This window comes from Seriola aureovittata, chromosome 4 (assembly GCF_021018895.1).
Source record: "Seriola aureovittata isolate HTS-2021-v1 ecotype China chromosome 4, ASM2101889v1, whole genome shotgun sequence".
Classification (NCBI taxonomy): Eukaryota; Metazoa; Chordata; class Actinopteri; order Carangiformes; family Carangidae; genus Seriola; species Seriola aureovittata.
This window is the reverse complement of record NC_079367.1, coordinates 20008566-20025605: the sequence shown is the minus strand read 5'-3', so window position 1 is coordinate 20025605 and position 17040 is coordinate 20008566. Positions and strand designations below refer to the sequence as shown.

Below are 17040 nucleotides of genomic sequence, written 5' to 3'. Positions count from 1 at the left end.
GGGATTGTATTGCAACGATAAGGATTTACTGCAGCATTTGTGCAACAAACACATTGACATTTCAAACATATATGGATGTAAGCCATTATTAAGAGGAACAGGGAGCTTAATCACAGAAGGTGGCTGGTTGACAAATCCACGGCGCTCTAAATTTATGTTGAAGATTTGAGCTGCCGCTGTACTATTATTGCATGACGATGAGTTTGAACCATACAGAGCGGAAAGAAATGGATAAAGTGGCTGTTGACTTTGGAATGGTGTGTTAGAAACCCAGGAAGTTCGATTTTACATGGTAGGTTTATATTGTTGAAGCAAGACAAAGACACTACAGACCTACATGTACAGACACATTAAGGGGATGCTAAACTCTGTTCGAAGTGCTTGCTGGATGCTTGGATAATTTTGGAACCCCAACCCCCCACAAATTAGTAAGTGTTCGACCATTTCTGTCACTTTCCGAAACTGACGATCTGACAGTCACACCCACTTCACCTGGCCATGATTGGCCAGCTGTGTGGAGGCGAGACAGGAGCTAGTATCTATCTAGAATATCTTGCAGGAAGGACTGTTTGAAAATCTGGAAAAACTATAAACTGATAAACTATAAAGACTTTTGATTTCTGACATGATCAGACAGCACGACTTTATTTTCTACGATGATAATGCGTTTTGGTGCTGTTGACTCACATTGAAGTGTGTAGAATTTCAATGTGTTCTGCAGCCAACCAGTAAAGGGCAATAGAGGGACCAGCTCTCCTAGGACTTGACTTTAAATGCCGTGGACGGTTTTTCCCCCCTTGGTTTGAACCTCTCTTCACTGAGGCCTCTTCTTCTTCTAACATGATTGTCACTCATGGTACACCAATAAAGGTTTTTTTTGTTTTCTTTTCAACACATCACTACCCACCAAACAACAACTAATAGAACAAAAAACAAAGCCAAAAATACTTCAAATAAATAACAAATACATAAAAATACAATTACTGTTGCTACTGCCAGTGAATTCACTTGGCTGTAAATCGCACATAATCTGAAAAAGTTCAAACCTCTTTGCAAACAACTCAACTGTTGAAAGGTGCACCAGGCATCTTTGCACTTGAATCCCCAAGTGGGAACAGCAGGAGGGAACTGTTTGAAGTTTTGAAAGCGAGAGGGACTTCATCATTTAGGAATCATGTAACTCGGACCTTAATTTCCTATTTTTGGTGGCTGGCAGGGGTGTTGAGGATGAGGGGAAAATAAATTTGCAGCAGGTGCAGCCATTGTTGGTGAGTTTAGTTTTCTCTCCTTGGAGCGCTTGCTCCCTGCTGTTTAGAAGAGCATTTTGTATTTCGCTCCCAAGTTTCAATTTGTTTCTGCCTGTGTGCCAAGAACATTGTCTGAAAGAGACCATATCCGAAACAAGGGAAAAGGGTGGCTCTGCTAGTATGTACAAAAAAAAAAATCTCTTCCCACATCTTTTGTGTGTAATTTATACTGATTGTCAAAATGCTTGTATTTTTAATTAGAAATCTTAACTGCAGGGTAAATCTTGGGTAGGTTTGTAAGACTTTATGTAAAAAAAAAATGGCAGTTTGTGATATATTAATGTTTCTCTAAGTTAGATTATGGTTTGCTTTTCCATCAAACTTATTGACTCAAATATTAAAATGTTTCTATCTTGGAGTCTTAAGTTTCCAAGATACATGAACTGAGGTTCAGAACATAAAGTCTGCCTCCACTTAAAAAAATCTGTTTTACTTATTGTTACTTCATTTGGATGTTTCGGCTTCAATGTGCAGAATTATGTACAGTAGCAAGAAAGTTTTGATTGACCTGGTTTTCTGCATGAATCGGTCGTAAAATATAATCTGATCTTGTACAGACAAAGTACAGACAGACACAATGTGCTTAAGCTAATTACACACAAACAATTCTAAAATATGGTGTCTTTGTTGAACACACCCATCAAACATTCACTGTGTTGGTGGGAAAAAGTAAGTGAACCCTTGGATTTAATAACTGGTCCAACCTCCTTTGCCACCAATAACCTCAAACAAGCTCTTCCAGGAGCTTCTGATCAATTTTGCATCATTCTTCCTACAGAGCTGATTCAGCTCAAACATGTTCTTAGGATGTAGTGTGAATGTCTCTCTTCAGGTCTGGGCTCTGACTGGGCCACTCCAACAGGTGGATTTTCTTTGTTTGACGTCATTCTGTAGTCAGTTTACTCTGAGCTTCAGCAGCTGGACAGTCACCCTGACATTACCCTTCAAGAGACCTTGATGAACTTGGGAATTCATTTTCCTCTTGATGATGTTGAGCTGTTCAGGCCCAGAAGCAGCAAAGCCCCAAACCATGATGCTCCCTCCAAGGTCAGGGTGCTTTTGGCAAACTTCAGGTGTGCAGTGACATCTTTTCCGAGAGCAGCAGCTTCCTCTGTGTTGTCCTGCCATGGGCCCCACGCTCCATAATTTGCAAATTGTGGACTTGTGAATAGAGATCTTAACCAGCTTCAGCTCTTACTCTGAAGTTCCTTTTCACCTCACTGAGCATTCTGCGTTGTGTCACTTTTCTGACTGTGGACTGATCAATATCTAGACTCTTTGAGATTACACTATAACCCTTTCAGTTTTATGCAAATCAACAGTCCTTGATCAGAAGTCTTCTGAGATCTGTTTTTGATGTGGCATGGTTCATTTCAGCAGATGCTTTTTGTGAATAGCAAAATCAAAACTGTTTTTAGAAGTTAAAGTAGCTCTAATCCACACCTTCAATCTGATTTCATTTATTGGACTCCAGGTTTTCTAACCCCCGTTTCCGATTAGCTTTTGTTAATGCCATTAGTGTTTAGTAGTGTTTTTATAAGTCAAAGTAGTTCTAACCCACACATCCAATTGTGTTTAAGTGATGTTTGATAACTCCTGACTCCAATTAGCTTTTTCTTGATGTCAGTATCTGAGGGGTCACATACTTTTTCCAACCTACACTACTCAACTACTTTTGAATGATGTATATACATTAACATACATACAGTGGTGAGAAAAGTTAAGTGAACCTTTGGAATTACCTGAATTTATATATAGATTTGTCCTAAAGTATGGTCACAGCTGCATGTTACAATAATGAGCAAGCACTCTTCTGTCTGTTTTAATTAGTAACACAAATCATTGTATTGTTCTCGTCCATATTAAAAACATCATTTCAAACATTCGGTGTGTAGGCTGGAAAAAGTACTGGTATCAACAAAAGCTAATTGGAGAACAGGAGTTAGAAAACATGGAGTCTAATAAATGAAAGCAGATTAGAGGTGTGGGTTAGAGCTACTTTGACTTATAAAAACACTATTGAGTTTGCACAAGAAACATCTGCTGATGTGAACCATGCCTCACAAAAAAAGGAGATCTCAGAAGAATTGTTGATTTGCATAACGTTGAAAGGGTTACAGTCATGTCAGTTTAGATATTGATCAGTCCAAAGTTTAATTCTGTGGCTTCTCTCCATGGAAGTGGACTCTCAGCTAATTTGACTCCGAAGACACAGTGATAAAAGCACAGTGAGGTAAAAAAAAAAGAGTCCAGTAAACCTTTTTTAATGAGTACTCACATATGGTAACTTTCATAAGCCACTGCTCTGGCAGTTTACTTTTTCTGTTGATAGTTTTAGCCAGATGTGAGGAATTATGCTGGTTAGAGAAAAATGCCAACAGCAAAATGATACTGAAATGAATTAATGAGGTCTCTCTGTACACCTTTACAAACACTGTCACATTGTCTCCTGGTGGGTTACACTATGGCATAAACTATGCCATTATAGCCTATTCATCACACATTGATGCAGATTCTTAGATTTGGCCACTGAAACCAACACTCATTTTTAAAACTAACATGCAGCCAAAGCTGTAGGACCAGACGAGGACAGGAGATGAGGTGCAGTGTTATGCTAAAAGCAAAGCTGTTGTTGAACACGAGCTCATTGTGGATTTTGTGAGAGATTGCAGGTTTCAGACTGATATTGTTTTGATTATTACTCAGTCTGCTTGTTAAGGTCGTGCTGACAGCCATGAACTGTGTGTCAAAAACCAGCAATATAACTTTTTTTTTTTTTTGTCTGGCTGTTGAGCAACTTTTTATGACAGTTGCTGAAGATGTGCATTTGTGAAAATAAAATGCATTTGTAACGTTTTTCACATCAACGCCATTTCACTAATTGTAGGGCAAGCAGTGAATAGGATTTTAATGGAGGGACAAGGTCTTGGGCAGAGACGGCAAAAACCTGTCCGATTCAGGGGAAATTGCAGAAGAGAAACAGAGAGTGTTGTAGGTGTACGACAAATGCACGTTTTTTTCCGACATAGTTCAAGAAACCTGGGACTCAATTTCAACACCTGGAAACTTTAAAAACATGTGAAATCACCACCTCCTGAATGGTTTAGCAGATAAGTGTTGTTGTTGTTTTGAAAATGCAGGAAGAATAACCATGTGGGTTTTTTACGAATGTCTTACAAACTGAGTTTCAAACACAGCAGGACCTCACTAATCCAAATCTCTCAGGTACAAAGCATTCAGAGAAGCACTGGTACTCCAGTTTTTCACTGTTGAAATATCTTCAGTTGCTTGAGAAAAATAACTCAAGTCACATCATCATAGTATATGTCTGAAGTTCAGCAGTTCTGTAGGTTAGTTGATGTTCAGAGAAATAATGTGTGTATTTCACCAGCTGTCATGTGTGACTTTGTAACTGTGACATAGGTTTCCTGTGACTCTCATAACTCTGCCGCCCCATGGTTATTCATCATCGTGCTCTGCCAGGCAGATGATGACATCTGCTTGTTCCCAATGGGCCCAAAATGATCACTCCCAAACAAAAGGACAGCATATGCCGGCAAATAGCTCACTCAAGGCAGACTTATTCAAGCTTTCATGACTAAATTCCTAATTGTTGTGCAAAGATTCCTCTGAAAATAAGATTTACCGTACTCTCTCCTTGAGTAAATCCTCTCAGATTGTGTGTATTTTTTTTGGGGTAATGAACAAGTTGTCTCAAACACACATCTTTAAAGTAATAATATAATATTCTAATAGTTCAGGAGTTTTCCGTGAATTGCCTGCGGGCATTTAAGAACTCATGAATGATGAGTCTCGACTGCTGTTAAATTCATGTATCATTTGCTTCGTGCTGCATCTGTAACACTTGCATGAATGAATGAAGAGCAATGGGAAGCAAATGTTCTCTGGTCCAGAATAAAAGCTACAATAGCTTTGTTATCAGTGTTTGTGCCTTTTGCCATGACTTCTTCAATTAGTATCTTCCTATCCACATATTTTACCAGTTTCCATTAAACACTGTTCCTCTGGTGTACGAGCGTTGGAAGCTCTATGACTTCAGCTCACTATAATGAGACACAGGAGATTGGCAAAAGGTGCTCATAACAGCGTATAATTATGTCTGCGACTCCCACACCTCTTTTCTGGAGGATTTAATGCCAGACAAAATCATGTTGTGGTCCATATGAGGGTTTGTTGTCCCAGACTAATCATGCTTGCTACAGTGGCTTAATTAGTGTGTGTTTCTGCCACATAGATTGGTCTTCGCATGATAACCTTGTGCTGTTTTTGTGTTGTTTTTCAGTGGCAATGCAAAACCTCAACTATCACACTTCTCTTATCACGGCTACCAACATCAGTCTCACATTTGTCTACAAAATGACCAATTTCTTCTCTTATCTGGCATTTTTACCATTTTGTGTTTTTAATTTATGGACTCTTGGTCCTGTTGAAGCCATCACACACCTGTCAAAAATGCCTTTTGTTTAACCAATAGCATGCAACAAATAGCTTTATTTTAATGAGTTGTTTTTTGCTTGTGAGTATTATTGATAGTGCTCAGCTGAATCGTCCATCAGCGCTCTTCCATCCTGCTGCCACCCTCTACCAGTGCTAGTCCTTCGGGCTCTTCCTATTTCAAAAAGACTAATGACCTTTCACTGTGCGACAGCCCAGACAGGTGTGAGGCCGATGTAAATCCACATCAAATCAAGTCCCATTGTGGTGCAGGTATTGTATGTGGCTGGTCGAAAGGCTGAGAAAGAGGCTTGTCATGCTGTTGTCCACAAGGGTGTGTCTGCAGCAGGCTGTGAATTGTGCCCCCTGGTCAGTGTGTAGTGTGGGAGAGAGCTGGCCAGACAGAGGCCTTTCTCTCAAAGGTGACCTGGTGCTATAACTCACACATACTGCCTGTTGGCAGGAGAACAATACTGCTTTTTACCACCACGGTTTAGCCACAGTTGACTTTTTGACCTATAAATCTTCCATGGACCAGAAGTCAAAGAATCACAAGCCAGTGGAAATTTGGGGTTTATCAGGGGTTTGACATAATGTGAATGGACAGGACTCAGGGTTCTCCCTCTTCTTATGACAGGCTATCCCTCTGAATCACACACATAATGAGGAATGTCTTTCAACACTTGAGCTTGTAGATTCATTTTTCTCAATAAGAATTTGTTAGATTAATTGTAATAACCTCTTTTACAGACATTTCCCTCTGTTTTTGGAGAATACTTTTATAAAAGCTGACGTAAAGGGAACTTTAAGTAAGAGAAACAAATAGACAAAAGAAAAGCAAAATCTCTTCCCTGCTGTCGTGTTGGCAGGCAGATTTAAGCAGGCATAGATAAACAATTTCTCCTACATTGTTTCACTTTATGGTTAAATTTTCTCATATCAAATTCCTCACTGATACAAATACTCCCTGAAAATATGGCCTCTCCAAAATACACTCATATTTCAGCCCTCATAATGCTGAGCCCAGAGTCATCCAGCCTGGAAATTGCCCATGGAGAATTCTTGTTCGGCTGGATATTATATGTGCCACATCCTATCCCGGCCTTTGTGAAGACCCTCTTCCCTGAATGGCCAATTTCCCTCTTCCAGACACTGACATTTCAGCTATCAGACTGCCTTCGGTCACAGGGAAAGAAATCTAGCCCACCCCCCTCTTCAAATACTGTCAGAGGAGAATCTCTTCCTGATACCCTGATACCCCCCTACCACCATCAACACCACCTCCACCATACACTCCATCCCCGGCGGCAACATTATGCTGTCCTTGATGTTTTATCATTAGTTTGGGAGTGTGTGGTCCCCCACTGCTGTCTTTTGATGGAGTGCAGACAGTAAAGGCACAGAGACAGCCAGCCAATTTCCCCTGCTGTGACTCTCCCACAGCAAGGGGTCGTGCTATCTCTCCCCTGCACCAGAGCCAGGCATATATTCCCCTGATGAGGAAGCTTTAAGCCCTCCTTAGCACCATCACATACCTGAATTGCCCTCCATTTTGTCTTTCTGATTATTTTGTTTGGGGGTTAGTGACAGGCCTAATCAGTACATTGTGGGGCGGAGGATGCTGCTCGGGGCTCTGCTGTGCTGCAGCGGGAGACCACCAGAGTGGTTTAATTTGTAGTTTGACATTAATTATTGAGAGAGACTGTGGAAAATAGCAATACCTTTCCATGATTGCCAGACAATATTATTCATAGTTAATTAGAAAATTTATCAAAAAAGAAATTCAGACTCTTGCCATAATGAAATATGATACAACCCTTGTGCAAATATTAGTGTTTTTCTTGATATGTTTAGAAATGCTGGCAGTGTGAATAGTAATGCTGGCCTTCAGGTCAGTCCACCACTTTTGTGTTGACTGAAATATCTCAACAACTACTGGATGGGTTGCCATAAAATTCCCCAGGGCAATTAATCCTAATGACTTTGTTGATCCCCTGACTTTTCCTGTAGCACTGCTATGAGGTTAAGTTTTTGTTTTTAGTGAAATGTGTCAACAGCTACTGGATGCATTGCCATAAAATTTGGTACACACATTCATGGTCACCAGAGGATGAATCCTAACGACTAGCAGAAGGTCAGCATTTTCACATTAGCTCACCACTTTGATCTAGACTGAAATATCTCAACAGCTACTTGATAGATTGACACAAAAATTAGTACAGATATTCATGGTTCCAAAATGATTCAATGCCCTGATAATTCCCTGACTTTTCCTGGAGTGCCACCACTGTGAAGTTGAAGTTGAAGGATTGCCAGAAAAGTTTGCTTTGGACATTCATGAATCCCTGAATGAATGTAATGAATTGTAATTGTTTTGACGATCCATTAATATTCTCATCCAGCGCCACCTTTGGGTCAAGTTTTTATTTTGTGCAATACTTTGGTTTATTCCCAAATACATGGAAAAACTAAGATTCTCGTAAGCTTCAGCTGTATGTTGTTGTCAGTGCAAATCAGCAAATGTTAGCATGCTAACATCTAAACATGCTAAACATCAGCATATTGTTATTGTGAGCATGTTAGCATGCTGATGTTAGCTTTAGCTCAAACATTGTTGCTGCTTAAAGGAAATAGGTTTTGGAGTTTTTTCAAGTTTGTCTTCAAACCATATTCAGGTGCCCATATGTACGATAAACCAGGTTTTGTTTTGCTGTAGCCATTCCTCCTGTTTATAAAGGGCCTAAAGAGATCCCTTCTTAACATGTTTTATCATAAAGTTTATGTTAAGTAGTCAGAGTTAATCAAACTAACTCTGCATATCTTTCAAAGTCAGTGTTTATAGTATCAAATTCCCTCCTTTAGCTTCCTGAACAGCGTTTCTGTGCTGAGCTGCGGTGAAGCAATATTAACACAAAAAGATTTAATTCTAAAAAATAATAGTAACTTTGGGAGATGCTCACTCTGTCTGACTAACTCAGGCTGCTTAAGCCTCATGTTAACTTCAAATAAAGCTCTGAATATATTTTTGCACAGAAAAGGACTTTGGGTTGTATCCAGCCATCACTCACACTGAAATTGATTTAAGGAGGGATCTCTGGAGGAATGATCACAGTGAGCAAAACCTGATTCAATGTTCATATGGGCACATGACTATTGTTGTAAAATAGACTTGAAAACATGTGAACCTATCCTTTAAGTACAACCTCACGGAGCTGCTAGCATGGAGTCTCCTAAAATATTACTCACCACAGCAGCTAAAACATGTGCATGTTATGATTTTTATAGTGCAGCTTCTCATCTTCAATGACTTTTGTCTCTTTCTTTACTCTTGTCTTCCTTTATTTCTTATACATGTTCTTTATTTTTTTTACTCTTTTCATCTAGATGCTCCCACTACTATCCCCACACCCACCACCAACCCAGTCAACACGCAAGGTACTGTATGCCCCCACTACTGTCCCTCTCAGCAATCATATATGTGTGGTGTGTGTGTGAGCTTGCATGCATGTATGATCAAGCGATCGAGGAGAGAAAGATCTTGTACCTAAGGCTAAGAGAGTCCGTGGATGGCCAGTTTTAATCAGATAGTGCTGCTGATAGGTGACACCGCGGACAAGCACCGTGCGGCTGTCAGAGACACCTGTCACAGCCCTTTCCAGTCACATGTTTGATCTGAGAAAATGCAGAGACTCTGCTTTCTGCTATCTTATCAGCATCTGCAGCTATATCTCAACCGGCCCATCCATCATATTATAATGCCCTTTGCATCTCCCCTACAAATGCCAGTCACATTTCGTCTTTGCGAGGCCAAAAAACATCAATAACTATTTTTCTCAAAGACATATGAAGTAAATGAAAGGCAGTTCATTTGTGCTGTTTATAGCATAGCAACCTTTTGCCATCTTCTGTGCACACTATTTTAGACTTTGATTTAGCTCTGTTCAAAAATTTCATTTCAATATTAACCATTAAAAAAAAAAAAAGCTATTATTTCAAAAGCACCACTAAGGCTACACAGATGGCGAGGCAACCTTGGGAGTTGACATTTGGATATGCCAGAATGTGACATTTCAATACAAAAACTATCCTTAAAGAATAGATCGGTTTATCAATAGCTGCTTTAGAGATATGGCAATTTTGGCCCTTTTGTCATGATCGTTCTGCAATTCATGTAGTCATAAAAATATGGAGTGGCAATATTCACATAACAAGTTTGAAACTCAATGTGAGACTGCATCAAAAGCTCCAATATTGTAATGTGGCAGCTTTCAGATATGATTCATTTATAAATTTATTTGATCACACAATTGGCTTTCCAGTAGTTTATCTGTGCATTATGTATTTATTCATTAAAAATATGGGTCAAGAGTCACATAAACAGCACTGTCTGTAGTCATGTTTGTGAGGCCCTATGGGGTTTTTAAAAAATCTCTGTTTACTGTGACAGCGCACTTCTCCTTTGCATTTTTTAAATTGCTTCCTCATGTTTTGAAATTTCTACTTCAAACCTGCTTTTTTCTGTCTCAGTTTTAGTTTCGGCAGTATGCCAGTGATCATGCTGCATAGATACAACATGATTTCAGCTTTCTGACTCTGTCTGGGTGTGGCCCAGTCAAACAGGAAGTTGCTTTTGCAGAGCTCTGCATTACTCTGCATTTTTCCCTAAGCTCTTCTCCTTGGAGTAACACTGATGCAGCCGTCTCCGTGTTTTCTGCTGTAACATTCCAGTAATTTCCGAAAGACAGGCTTGAAAGAGGATTTACCGTGATTTATGCAGTACATGCTGGGAGGATGTAATTGAGCTTTCTTGCAGTTCACTACTCTTCTAAATACCCTGTCACAGGGGCAATGCTAAGCTGGCTTGTGGTAGATTGCTTTGCGCTACCTTAATCAGCATAACGGCACAGTATAGCATTTTCCTCTCGCCAATAAGGAAGTGTACAGCACGATTTCTTACAGATCCATTACAACCAGAGTGTGAATTGGCGCGGCCGCTGCCACCACCAGCTGCGATTTTCTGTTGTAATCAGAGGCAATTGGACTGCTACTATATATGATCCTAACATTACAAGTCCAGTCAGTAAATTGTCAGAAGCATTCATTGTCAAATATAGATCAAAGAGCTTATTATGAAAAAAAAACCCCAAGAAACATCATTTAAGTTTTTCAACTAATTATAATTGAAACTGGTTATAGATTGAAAATGTAAACTTTGAATAACCAGGTCATAAGCGGCTTCCTTATCTTAGGTTGTTGTCATTTTCATGACATTTCAGGGATAGTTGTGTATTTAAATCTGGTTATATTGTTTTAAATATTAATTGCCATTCATCTGTTATTGTGTAGAAAATTTGTTGCCACTATGTTTTGTTATGCGGTAATGGACCATTAATTGATATTATTTGTTTATTGGTTTTAGTTTGAACCTTGGTTTTAGTCTTTTATTTGGACATTTTAATGTGTGGACCCTGGGAAGATTAGCTGCCATAGCAAAAGCTGATGGGAATTCAATAAAATGAACAAATAATCAACAAATAAACAACCAGTACGTTGTAGACATAGTGGTTGTCTAGTGTTGGTAGGTTTGATTGGTACTTATGACTAGGATGAATTTACTGAATGAAAACATTAAGCTTTTAAGTTGCTGCCATTCACTAATCCATTATATGCAGCACATCCACATGGGCATGCGATTTTGCCTCTGTAGCATCAAAGATGAACACGCTGAACATTTTCAACCTGCTCTCCCCCGTTTGGTGGTTCATAATTGATGCAGAAATTAACTTCGGAGATTTTTTTCTGTTGTAGCCTTGTGTCCTGAAATGCCAGTTCAAGGCCTAACAATGGTTTTGTACAGCGGGGGAGCAGATGTCACGTTAAAGCACAGAATCCAGGAGTTGTTTGTCTTCTTTGCTGTGTCATGGTTAGAAAGTTTCACAAGAGGTGATATTGTCAGGTCTTAAGAGTGTCTTAAAATATACAGTGTGTGTGTGTGTGTGTGTGTGTGTGTGTGTGTGTGTGTGTGTGTGTGTGTGTGTGTGTTTTTCTGTGTGTGTGTGTGTGTGTGTGTGTATCTCTGTATCTCTGTGTGTGTGTGTCTCTATGTGTGTGTGTGTGTGTTTAGACCTCTTAGGAGAGATAAGTCATAAGAACATTTCTTTAATGTGTTGGACAGTCTTTAGGCCTTGTTTATCTCCATGTTTTTTTATTGAATATTTTGGTAACACTTTTATTTTTATATTTTATGGGTCTTGTATTGTCCAGCTAATTTCCAGGAACCTTTCCTCATAATTTTCTAGAAATTGTCTTAAATTAGGCATTTAGCTGTTAATTACCAGGACATTACTGATGGATACTGATGTGAATTTATGAAAATTTCTTCATTTACAGACTACAGAATTTCCTTTTTTTTTATAAAAAAGAATTTGAATATAACAAGCAGGTACTTAATAACACTTAATTTCCCTTATAATTAGAACTAAATTGCATTGGCCTTTCTTGGGAATATCCCGGTAATTTGCAACTAAAAACCATCTTTTTTTGGGGGGGAAATTATTAGGAAAGTTTACAGGAAATTATCTGAAAAATATGGGACCCCTAAAATAAAGTGTTACCAATATTTGCACTTAAACAAAAAGCTTTTAGTTGACCTCTTGTACCAACAAAAAGTTGGCAGATATGTGTGACCATCTTTCACAGTGATCCCGTTTTAGACATTCAGACGTCATAATCTCAACACAGTAGTTTATGATTTTATAATGAATTCAGCTAAATATTGTCTTCAAGACTGACAGTAGATGTTTAGAGCATCACAGAAAAAAATAGTACTCCACAAGTTCTTTGTCAGTGGTTGTATTTCTTTTGGGCAGAGGGTAGAGTTTACCCAGAATCCCCAGCTCTGAAGGAATAAAAAGGGAGTCTGTGGCGATAATGCTCCAGCTCGTCAGATGCTCAGAGATGATCCAAGGCAGGGACATCATATCCCGGCTAAGCCTTCAGTAACCCCCTCTCCCCCGGCTTGTCAAGAGGAGCCAGAGGAAAGACAAAGAACAAGGAATTATGTTGTAGACTTGATTAAAAATACCCTATGTTTCCGCAGATCTGCAGTCCAGGGTAAATTGTTGTTTAGCATGCTACAGGAAGACGTCCACTGAATAAACTCAAGGCATGGGTGTAAGTTTCATTGTTCCCGTCACTTTCCAAAAACCTATTTCCCATTTTTGTCCCTCTCACTTTTATAGCTCATGTCACTGTGTGCTCAAAGCAATAACCTTAACGAGCAATGGCCTTACATTATTTCTGGTGGTTGTTGGGACGTTATGCAGCCTGAAATTACTACTTGTAAATATCACTCAGGGCTGAAAAATGTTCTAAGAACTAGGATTTTCATACATTTACATTTAATCTGTATTTTAATTTAATGCATATCAGTCAAAGAGTAAAGAGTAAATCACAGCTCTCTTTGTATAAAAAAAATTAAATACAACAATGGTCTATCGGGTATCTGTAAATGAAACTAAAATTTATTTTAAGTAGAGTTACAATACATAAGTTTACATAACATTTTCTAGTTTTATGAAAAACACATTGCTATTGTTTTATTTCCGTGTGTCCACAAACCTCTGAAGCCACACCCACACCCTTGTCTAAAGGAATGTAAAAACACTAAACATTAAAGAATATGAGTTAAACAGTCATTTCTGAGGTCAACAGCCTTCTGGTTTATGGATAGTACAGTGCTGTAAATTAACTACCAGTGAGAGCTTCGCAAGCAAACATTGCACTATACATGAACCAGAGCCTGGCCTTCATTACTGCACCCTTCAGACTTGATAATACTACAAACCATAATGAAGTTTTTATTGCTTTCTTGGCTAAGCTGTCAGGGATTTGTAGATCCTTATGACTTTAACATGCGGTGCACAGAATATATACATGGCTTCAGGGTTATTTCCATGTCTTTGTTCTAACAAACACATGGCATTTTTTTTCCAAGTGAGAAAATCGTGTGATTTCGCACCAGATGGTATTTTGGGGCTCCGTTTCTGGCAGGTTTTTATACATGTTTTGTTTGCTGTTTCCTCCGTCAGCACTGGTACATGTTAGGTGTTGGCAGGTTTCCACTGCTGTTTAGTCTTGGGATTCAAGCTTCAATTCCATGTACACTATTGACTTCAACAAAGACTGTTAAGAGTTCATTTAGTATTCAACATAATTAGTCATTAAACATTTACCAACGTTGTTTTAACTCTCACATGTATCATTTCTCTTTGAAGTATTTCATTGGAAAAATTAAAGAATCATTTAGAAATGCTAATTACTTTTTTCCTCACATTTGTTTACTCTGATTCAGTTGAAATTTTGTTTTTTTTTCTGACCTGCAGGTTTTTTTCTTTCCTTTAAACAGTTATTAAAGAAAGAAAATATTGTAATGGTCCATTTTAATTGGTCTCCAGGGAGTATGTTAGTAATGCCTGCCCACCCTGAAGTTAAAAGAGTGTTTCATTGCAGTAATATTGTTTTTTTTCATGGAGCAGTTCTGAGAACTCTACTTAGCACATTAGGGTTTGGAGATTGAATGTTATGTGCCAATGAACTCAAATTGTGTCCTCACTTTCAGCTGATAAAGTGTACTTTGTGGCATGTTACTTCAGGCAACTTTTGGAAGAGAGCAGTGATTTCTATTATTTTGTCAACCTTTTCCCTTGCCCTGATCTCCACTGGGGGACAAACAAGTTGAAGGGGGAGTATGAAGTGGAGATGGGTGCTAGCGGCTTTTATGAGCAGAATTTTGCCAGTCTGAAAAGATATAATAAACAGGCATCCAGGAGTTCAAATTTACTGTCACAATTTCCATTCATTTGCCATTTTATTAGTTGTAGCCGGACCTTCACTTGTATTTCTGCACCTCTGTTAAATGTCACAGCTGTGTTTGTACATCTTCAAATCATTGTTTGGGTTATTACAAAGGACTCGGAAACTATTTAGCGAGCGAGCAGTAGCACTGGAATTCAACTGAGGACAACATTGTGCTCTGTTGATGGTCTGCTACAACAGCAATACGAAAAATGATTTGGTGGAGATTGTCCATGTATGCCCATCTCATTACGTTCATTTCCTTTTCGAACAGTAACAAATATAAAAGCCACGGATGTTAACAGTTCAATGCTGCAAAATGGCTAGACGGTCCTTAAGTTGATTCTGCAGCAATGCCCCTTTGTCCTGTGAGAGTCTATTCAGTGCAAGTGAGGGCTTTGCTCTATCAATGCAAGAGAGTCATTGTTTCAATTATGTCCATGTAATTACATCTATAAATTGTTATGTGTTTGTGTGTGTGGGTTACCGCATCTGTGTGTGTGTGTGTGTGTGTGTGCATGCGATATGCCTCGTTGTGTGAAAAATATGAAAAGAAAAAAAGATGGGAAAACTGAAATTATGTTCCATGTAATCAGCCTGGTGACAAGCTCGCAGCTCTGATCAACACACTGACAGATAAGTCTGATAGGATGCTCTGTTACGGGCCAGAGTGGCAATTAGTCATTCCAGTACAGAGACAGAAAGGTGCGACTGTAAAGCATGTGGTACTAGCTGTTCAGCGGAGCAGATTTCTCCGCCGCGCAGACACAGGCATCAGTTGCAAATCCTCTTTATTCCCCCATAAATCCCCACGGCTGTGCACATCCTGTCAGGACGCCGGTGTGGGCATGTCAGCACTCCCTGATCAACCCGTGAGCAGAGCTGTGCTGGCGGTATGGACACCAGCTACATTACAGACATAATCAAATTCTACTTATTTCAAGTGTGAGGCCACAAAGGCCGCTGTAATAACACTGTCTGTCATTTGGACATTTTTTTCTTACAAGCACCTTCTAGTATTATAAATGCATATATATTGGGCGTGAATGGCCGCAGGGAATCACTCTCTTGATCCTGGATGTGTTAGAGCACCGAATAAGTAATTTACACAGGAAGAGGGAGGAATGATAGTAACAGCAATATGACACTTGATAAAGAAAATCTGTTCTTGTGGCGGTCTGAGATCAGGGTCAGATACACATCAGCACTTTGGGAGCCTGAACCTCCCTTTCACTCTGTTAGTCAAATATAGTAAGTGGACAAAATAACATGAACACATGTTGCATAAACACAGTTCAAAAAAAACTTTATTGAGTTGCTGGTTCAACTGAACCAGAGGCCTGTAACACGAAGCCAGCTAAACTTAGTCTGGTTCTCGTGGGGTTACCTGGCTTCACTGAGCTGAACATTGGCCATCCTTGAAAATGTGTATCACAAAGCTGGATATCAACTGGCTGTTAAAATCTTGGTTTACCGACCAGCTACGAGCATGTTCTTGTGAAAGAGGCAGATTTGTTAGTGGGTTAGGGTCAGAACCATGAATGAAGTAATTCATATATGAGATGAGATGAAACTGTCATATCTGTGGGTAATTTTGGTTAAAGTAACAGCAGAAAGTGATATTCAACAAGGTGAAATGTAAACATGATCACATAACTAGAATCATTAATGTTGTAGAAACATTAGAAATCATTTACAAATATTAAAGGCAAGGTTATAAATAAGTGCTGGGGTTTTTATATTATGTCTTAAGCATACAGTGAGTTCTTTTTTTGTCTGATGATGAACAATGTATTCTGAATATGTAAAGTACTTATTAAAGTTAAAAGTAATGTCAGTCTGAAGGCTGATGAAGTCTATCTTACTGGCAGGTTGTATTTATAATCATGGGAAATATCTAACAGTGTGGATTATTTTTCTAACAAAAGACAACAGAGGCTTTAGTTTGTATTTCCAATTATCTTCTAAGTCTCCTCATTTATTCTGAGCTGCAGTGATGGAATAAGAGAGTAAAAGCATCAACAGTGTCAGGAATCCTGACAGGAATGAAATAATTTTTTTGCAATTAAAATTAAGCTATTATAGTCATTATGTAATTATATTCATAATTACATTTAAGACCAGGGTGGTCACATAGAACAGCAGAATGATTCTAATTATCTATAAAAATATCTATTGCTCTTTATTTTTGGTCACTTTATTGTAAACTACTTTATCTACGAATCCAATAGGAAGTATGACTCAGTTTTTTCCCAGTGATCTGATTGGTCAGTAGTCAGGCTGTGGACAGGTTTTGATCTGATCCTCTGAAGTTAACCTCCTCTGGAGCAGTTAGCCTTGAATCATAGGTTACCATGGTAATCCTCCTGGATAGCTTTAGGGTTCCTAATACCGGAGTTAAGCCCAAACATAGCAGGATATC

The 17040-nt window shown here is 38.9% G+C and overlaps 1 protein-coding gene across 3 annotated transcripts in view; it reads left to right on the top strand.

The window, feature by feature from the left end:
• Positions 1 to 17040, top strand: part of cadm1b (cell adhesion molecule 1b) — a 149883-nt gene that overhangs the window by 124331 nt on the left and 8512 nt on the right. For 2 of the 3 annotated variants that reach the window (XM_056374461.1, XM_056374462.1), the window contains one exon: positions 9147 to 9197. The exons of the other annotated variant lie outside the window; for it this stretch is intronic. In XM_056374461.1, the coding sequence (XP_056230436.1) occupies positions 9147 to 9197 (51 nt within the window). The remainder of the gene's footprint in view (positions 1 to 9146; positions 9198 to 17040) is intronic. 3 annotated transcript variants of the gene reach the window in all.